Source organism: Phycodurus eques, chromosome 1 (assembly GCF_024500275.1).
Source record: "Phycodurus eques isolate BA_2022a chromosome 1, UOR_Pequ_1.1, whole genome shotgun sequence".
Taxonomy (NCBI): domain Eukaryota; kingdom Metazoa; phylum Chordata; class Actinopteri; order Syngnathiformes; family Syngnathidae; genus Phycodurus; species Phycodurus eques.
In genome coordinates, this window is record NC_084525.1 from 24,661,552 (window position 1) to 24,669,603 (window position 8,052).

At 41.5% G+C, this 8,052-nt stretch overlaps 1 protein-coding gene across 1 annotated transcript; it reads left to right on the forward strand.

The window, feature by feature from the left end:
* The first annotated feature begins 75 nt into the window (after positions 1–75).
* abt1 (activator of basal transcription 1) lies at positions 76–8,050 on the forward strand. The gene is made up of 5 exons (XM_061693997.1): positions 76–107; positions 551–985; positions 4,261–4,436; positions 5,952–6,152; positions 7,183–8,050. The coding sequence occupies exons 2-5, from the start codon at positions 562–564 to the stop codon at positions 7,372–7,374; spliced, it is 993 nt and encodes a 330-aa protein (XP_061549981.1). The 5' UTR covers positions 76–107; positions 551–561; the 3' UTR covers positions 7,375–8,050.
* Positions 8,051–8,052: the final 2 nt, after the last annotated feature.

The window sequence follows — 8,052 nt, forward strand, 5'->3', positions numbered from 1 at the left end:
ATGTCACATTCATTTTCAGAATTTAAATAATTTGTTTATTTGTCTTCGCATCTCTGTCGTCACTAGCATGCGACACTGCCTGCACGTGAACGGGAGTAGTTTAGACGGTGAGATTATTTGGATTCGTGGTGTCTATAGATGTGTATTTTGATTATTTTTTGACACATAAACCCAACTCACAATTATGGAGAGGTACAGGACATATTTAACAAAGAAGAAAATGTCACATCAATTTTACACCCATTATTGCGATCGCTTGTCTGCGTCGTGGTCATCAGTTCCTTTTCGCTAAAACATTGTATAGACTATTACACACCACGTAAAAAAAATTAAACGTGATGTTCATAGGTATATGAAAAAAATGTTTTTAGTTGTCACTAGTTTAAGAGTTGACACGTTTACAACTACTGTGCTGCATTAGTTTTAAAATGTGAACATTGCTACAAGAATGTCACATATCACAATAAGGAAAGCTAAACATGTAGCATCTACATGCCCCAATAGATATGGAGCCATGGTATATTTTTAACCAAGTATTTTCATTTTCTAGTGACAAGGGAGATGGGCAAGGGGGAGGAGACGACAACAACAGCTCAATTAGAAGTGGAAGAGGAGAGGATGATGATAGCTCAAAGGGGGGAGGAGAGCAAGACTGCAAGTGAAGAAGAGGAGGTGGACAACAATTATCCACCTCAAGAAGAAGAGGCGCGGGAGAGGAAGAAAACTAAAGAGGAAGAGGAGAATGGGAACTTTACGACTCAAAAAGAAGAGCAGGAGGAGGACAGGAAACTGTCAACTCAAAAAGAACAAAAGTGGAAAAGGCTAACTCTGAAAGAGGTGGCAAAGACGACTTCTTCCTCAGACAGGAAGTGTGTTCCAGGAATTCTGTACCTGGGTCATATCCCTCCCAGGTTCCGGCCCAAACATGTGAGAAATCTTTTGTCTGTTTACGGCGAGATCGGACGAATCTTCCTACAACCCGAAGGTAGGGCTGGGTGATTTATTGATTTTTTAAATGATTAATTCCAGTGTAATTGTCAGGACAATTATAGTTGTTTAAAAAAAAAAAAAAAAAATGTATGCAGCTTCCATTGTTGAAAGTGTGTTTCCGCTGCCGTACACAGCTTACACTAACAACATGGCTTAGTACAGAGATGTTTGCAAAAGCACAGTTAGTCGGTGTCTACAGCTTAGCGACTTTGTTGCTATACAGTATTCATTTTCTTTTCTGACTCCTTTTGTAGCTATTGTACAAAAATCAGCTCGTGACTTTGATTCCTCTTAAGAAATACTTTCACGTTGTTTTTTTGTATGACAAGAAAGGAGCCTGGTGGAAGGCAATCACGGAGTCTCTTCTTCTTTTCCTTTCGGCTTGTCCCGTTAGGGGTCGCCACAGCGCGTCATCCTTTTCCATGTAAGCCTAGCTCCTGCATCCTCCTCTCTAACACCAACTGCCATCATGTCTTCCCTCACGACATCCATCAACCTTCTCTTTGGTCTTCCTCTAGCTCTGTTGCCTGGCCGCTCCATCCTCATCATCCTTCTACCAATATACTTACTATTTCTCCTCTGGACGTGTCCAAACCATCGAAGTCTGCTCTGTCTAACTTTGTCTCCAAAACATCGAACCTTGGCTGTCCCTCTGATGAGCTCATTTCTAATTTTATCCAACCTGGTCACTCCAAGAGCGAACCTCAACATCTTCATTTCCGCCAGCTCTGCTTCTATGAGTCTATGGTGCTGAATATTGCCAAAGGCAAGGTGCCCATTTATATGTCGGGGGGAAAAAAAGTCATTTATCCACAATGGTAACTGTTAACTCACTGTATGTGCTTCCTAGCTGCAAATATTTTGCTGAGGTCACCTTGCCTCACCTGTACAACTCTACATGAGAAAAGAGGATGAGAGAGCTTGGAAGGGGTGCGGTGTTTGAAAACAAACACACTGAACTCCAACTTATTTGAATCCTACTCCTTTAACAACTAAAGATAAATGATCCATTCTTAAGTGCAAAAGGAAAGACATGCATACATATACAAAATAAAATATCCTTTTTGAATCACCAGAAGGAAAATTCACATTACATCAGTTTAAAAATAAAATAATGTATAAAATAGTAAAAACAAAAAAAAAGAATAATAATACAAATTTAGCTCCTTAGAAACATGAAATCCAATAGAGCCAAGGAAACCCTGCTGTAGTGCCTCCTCTGTGTCTTTAGACCAAACTGTCACAGTTGGCAGCCTGCTGTTCCACCAGTGGCCAGGGCCCTCATGTACAAAAGGTGCGTACGCACAAAAACGTGGCGTACGTTCTTTTTCACGGCAAAGTTCAGATGTATCAAGAGTGAAATCACAATGGAAATGTGCGGTTCCTCACGCCAACTTCATGGCTGGCCTACGCACGTTTCTGCACCTGTTGGTGCTTTGGGGACACTGAGAGGTGATGCTGGGAAACTGTTATAATAAATCTGTACATCAGAGACACATGAACAATTAGCACTGATGAACAATTAATGCCGGACAACATTTGATTTCAACAATGTAATAGAGGCAAGGACTCAGAATTCATTTGTTAACCTGTATATTGAATGAATCACTGATATTTGTGAGGACACCTATTAATTGATCAAGGCGATCATTTATGCCGCCTATTGCCCACACAATCGGTTCTTGTAACTCCAGCACATGCACTGAAAAAAAAAAGTCCATTGAATTTACTTAATTTGAACACGTACATTGGTTTGCACATGATTAGAATGTGTTAAAATGACATTTTTCTTAGGAGAAGAGGGGTAGTAAAGTATGTCATTTTAACACATTTTAATCACATGAAACCGGTAAATTAAGTAAATTCAAAGGACTATTTTTATCAGTCTGCACGGGTGCAGCAGCAGCCGGTTGTTGGAGCGTAATTGCGTCGGAGACCCTGGGGATGCCGGAGGAGACGACAGGGACTGTGGACGAATCCCCCGAACATGTAGCGCGTGACTGCAAGGCACTGATAAAAAGAGTCCTTTGAATTTACTTAATTTGAGCATGTACATCGGTTGCACATGATTAAAATGTGTGAAAATGACATAATTGACCCTTCTTCTCCTAAAAAGGAACATATTTTTTTTTCAGTGTGCGTGTCCTCTCCCGTGTATTAATATAATAAATTGAGTAATCAAAAAGGAGTCAGTTTTTGATATCCTCTCTAATATGCTGATGTGCTTCTATTTGAATTCAAAAGATTTATTACAAATACCATACATACATTTACACATGAACCTTTATCTCACAAGGCTGAGTGTAGGTTACTGTATGAACACATTTGTTATGAGTTATAAAAATACATGGTATTAACCTTGTGGGGTGATCAGAGTCAGCCACAGGTGCTCCAAGCACCCCTGAGAGAGCTTGTCATCCATGATTGCAGTGACTCTCTCCTCAAACAGGGTGAGGCCCATGCGCCAATTCCTCCGCCTGTTTTGCCCACACTTTGGCGGTGGGCACCTTAATGTCTGACCACTACTTTGAGTTCAGCGTGTGCGCGCTGTTCCGACCCCACAGCATTGACAGCCGCACACGCGCTGTCCCATTCACTCCTCTTTGGCGTGGTTTTAACACAGGAGGACAGCGTGCCAAAGAGGATTTTCTTGCGCCCCTCCACTTCATTGAGCAACTTCACATTCAGAGAAATTATTTTTCTTCATTACCTTGCTCATTTTCCTTTTTTTCTGATCATGCAGAGATCGGGATCTCAGGTACAGGGTTCAATTAAGTATGATTTGCATATTTAAATGTGGACGTGGACAGGGAGGAGTCAGCTACTCCAACGTGTGCTCATTTCCACGTTGATTGGGATGCACAAAGGAAATGTGCTTGGATTCACGCGTATGCACAGATTCATACATCTGGATATATTTGTGCGTACGACGTTTTCTGGATTTGAGTGTCATACGCCATGTTTCAGTAGGGAATCCACGCAAGTCTTTGTACATGAGGCCCCTGGTGATTGTCTGAAGGTGTATAAAGTTGTGGTCAAATTACCTAAGAGAGGGAGAGAAGAAGACCCGTGTGGAGAGATCCAGTTTGATTCACTCTCGTTTCACAGGCTACATGGTGTGTTAAGCTGTTAGTAGATGAGAGCGAGGTCTCTAATGAGCAACGAGAGGGTGTAGGAATGCAGAAATTGTAATCTCATGATCTCCATTTCCTGTTGTTTATTGACATCCTGTCATTGTCTTCATCATCTCACTGTGTGGTAATTGAGCAGATGGCCGGGTAAAGGCGAAGAAAAAGCGCTCGGGCTCCAGGAGGAGCGACTTCATCGAGGGCTGGGTGGAGTTCCGTGACAAGCGCGTGGCCAAGCGCGTGGCGGCGTCTCTTCACAACACGCCCATGGCGACACGCAAACGCCAGACCTTCGTGTCCGACCTCTGGTGCATCAAGGTACAGTGAACATTTTCCTATTTGGGGTTTGCTACTAACTAGCTGTTTTTTTTGTTTGTTTTTTTCCACTGAAAAACTATTCGCAGGTCTATGAAAATATTTGGTCTATTTTTGTAATCCCATAAAATGCCACAAAATGGCGCCAAAGCCCTGGCTATTAGGAAAAACACTGGTACTCTGACTTACAGAATCAGAATCCTCTCTCTTTGCAACAGAAGAAGAAGAAGAATCACCTTTTATTGTCATGACAACACGCATGCATGCACACGAAATTTGTTCTCTGCATTTTACCCATCACAGTAAACACATACACATGTTAGTGAAACACACTGAAGCAGGAGGCAGCTGAAGCGAACAGGTGCGCCAATTTAAGAATTTTTCAAGTTACAAGTCGCTTTGTTGATTTGTATTTTTAAAAAAAACCAAAAAACTTTGTGTTATGAGCCAAAATTAGCGTTAACAAAACAGCAATTATTTAAAATGACACCAATTTAACTATACACTTATGAAAAACAACACCGCTTTAAATATTAAACCGTCTTAACAAAATAACATGTTAAAGATGCATTTTAATGCAGTCGAAACTTCCATCAATAAATTTTCAGTACCGCTTATCATCACTAGGGTCACGGGCATGCTGGAGCCTATCCCAGCTATCTTTGGGTAAGAGGCAGGATACACCCTGAACGGGTCGCTAGCCAATCACAGGGCACATATAAACAAACAACCATTCGCACTCACGTTCACACCTAATTTAGAGTCTTCGGTTAACTTACCATGCATGTTTTGGGGATGTGGGAGGAAACCAGAGTGCCCGGAGAAAACCCAGGGAGAAAAAGAGGCACAGGGAGAACATGCACACTCCACACAGGCGAGGCCGGGATTTGAACCCTATCCCTCAGAACTGTGAGGCAGATGCACTAACCAGTCATTCAACGTTTCACCATGCCAATACAATTCTTTTTTTTTTTAATTTTATTTTATTTTATTGATTTATTTTTTGACAATTGTGCAAGTGATGCAGTCTTCTAGCAGTTTGAAATGACTAACAGAGCAATAATCTGGTACAATTACCATTTTTATACTGTTTAGCCACATTGGCTAAGAGGTTTCATGACCCAGTGCCAACCCTGAAAGAAATTTAAACACATGTTGTTCTGCCCTCGGCGAGGGCAGAACAACGTGTCACACGCTTGCTGCCACGTACAGAGGTTGCGTTCAGTTTGCGTTTACAACGCAGGAACTTGCATACACAACCTGCACTGCGGCACATTCATTTTTTATAACGTTTTTATGATTGTGGGAAGCCTGGATATAACATCCAGTGGGTGTTTTTATTTTTATTTTATTCATATATATATTTGTTTTATCTATTTAAAGTTCCCAGCATTCTTTTCTTCCCCAAACTACAAATTTTTAAGCAGTATAAAAAATGGAATCGGCATTGGAAAAATCTCATCAATTCGCTTCGCTACTAGCTAATAGGTAGCTAACAGGAAGCGTATGGCGGGGCAGTACCTGCACAGGTTCCAGTGGACGCACCTGAGCGAGCGTCTGGCCTACGAGCAGATGGTTCTCCAGCAGCGCCTGCGCACCGAAGTGTCGCAGGCCAAGCGTGAAACCAACTTCTATCTAGACAACGTGGACAAGAGCGCTCGCATGGACAAAGAGCGCAAGACGGGGAAGAGGAAGACGACGACGCACGCACAGCAGCACGTGAGTCACCAGCACGCACACACTCTTAGAGAAAGACAGACAAGAGAAGAGAGCGAAAGGTCGCTCCTTTTTCTGTTTCACTCTCTCTGGATATACCTATCGCTCTTTCTTTTTCCTTTTGTTCTCTTTGTCCATTTTCTCTCTCTCACCCAATCGCTCTCCTTTTTGTCTTTATACTCTTGTTTCTCTCTTTTCTGTCATTTGTGCTCTTTCTTTCGTTCCATCTGTTTTTTTTGTCTTTGTCTCGTTTCCTAGCTCTTTCGTTTTGTCTTTTGCACTCTCTTCTGCTCTTTTTTCTCTTACACTCTCTCCCTCTCTTTTTTCACAGTTTTACCCTCATCTTTCTTTCGCTTTTCCCTCTATCTGTCTCTTTGTGTGTCTTAATTTCTTTCGCTCTTTTTTTCTGGCTCATGCTGTTTTTCCTGATGTCTCTCTTTTCCTTGTTTTTCTTTGTCCTATCTCTGTTCCTCTTTTGTCTCCTATCTCTTTCTGTTTTGTCTGTTTATCTTTCACTGTATTTCTTCTGCATATTTTTCATTCACTCTCTCTCTTTGTCTATTTCTCTTGCTGTACTTTCTGTCACTCTCTCCCTCTTTCTTTTTCCACTTTGTCCTATTTTCTCTTCTGCTTATTGTCTCTCACTTTTCCTTCTAGCTGTCTTTTTCACTTTCATTTTCTCCAACTTTCTTTTGCTTGTTACTCTCTTGCTCACTTTCTCCTGTTTCTGTTGCTCTTTTTTCCACTGTCCTTCACTCTCCTTTTCCTCAATCCCTCATTTTTTGCTCTCTCTTTCTGTCCCGATCCCTATCTTTCTTTTTCTTTCTTTTCTCTTAGTTTCTTTCTTCCAATCTATTTTCCTTCTCTCTCTCTCCCTCTCTGTCTCTGTCCTTGTCTTTATTGTTTTCTGTCTTTCTATCAATGTTTTTCTTTCACTCTATTTATTCCTCTATTGCTCTGCCTCGTTGGGCTTTCCTCTCTTTCTCACCCGAAGCTAACACACACAATATTCATGGCATAATGTCATTGTCAGGTGGAGGAGCGCACGTGGGACTTCACGCAGCGCCAGACGGAGGAGGAGATCCAAAGGAAGAAAAAGAAGAATAAGATGAAGACAACGATGACGATGGACTCCGGCAGCCAGAAGCAACAGGACAAGGGGTCCCTCTACCAGCTCAAGAGCCAATCAAACGTCTCCTTGTTGGCCAAGATTTTTAACTGCTGATGGGAGTTAAAAATCTGGTGGCGTGACACAAGATGTGTAGTGGACACCTGTGTTTAAATCCCTGATGATTATGTGTCAAGGATGTCATTTAATAACAGTGGAGAGGTAGCTAGCTAACTAGCTAGTATAGCCAGATAACCAACTACAAACAATTTACAAGTATACAGGCCTTAAGGGGTATATAAGAAATATAGACTAAATTCTCAAACAACTTGCCAAATGGGTGGATAGGTAGTGACATGCTAACTAGCTAGCAGTGCACCCCACCCCCACCCCGCATATTCGTGGTACGATATTTGCAAATTCACTTGTTTTTTGGGTGGGGGGAGCCTGTCCCCCGTTATTTGCGGAAACAACCACTTGTTTGTTTGTTTGTTTTTTGTCCCTGATCCCCCGCTTAAGTGTTTTGTTTTCGATAAATGTTTTATTTTTTCATGTCAGTCAGTTATTTGCGGATTTTGGGGTCCACTTTATACCCTATTGGCCAACTACAAAATCTGGGTTTACTAGGGGTACAAAGTCATTATCCATGTAAGCCTATCTTCTTTTTGCAACCCGGAAGTAGAGATAGCATAAATGTGTGAAATGTATTGATAAAATTTTGTTGTTTCAAAATAATGGCTGTGATTAAAGTTGTGTGATAATGTTTTATTTTCCAATAAATTCGTCAAACATTTC

Bases quoted from the DNA above. Each gene is read 5' to 3' on its own strand.
- abt1 (XM_061693997.1), top strand. From the start codon at position 562: ATGGGCAAGGGGGAGGAGACGACAACAACAGCTCAATTAGAAGTGGAA. The intron at 4,437-5,951 runs GTACAGTGAACA...ATGGCGGGGCAG, and splicing joins CCGACCTCTGGTGCATCAAG to TACCTGCACAGGTTCCAGTG. The intron at 6,153-7,182 runs GTGAGTCACCAG...TGTCATTGTCAG, and splicing joins CGACGCACGCACAGCAGCAC to GTGGAGGAGCGCACGTGGGA.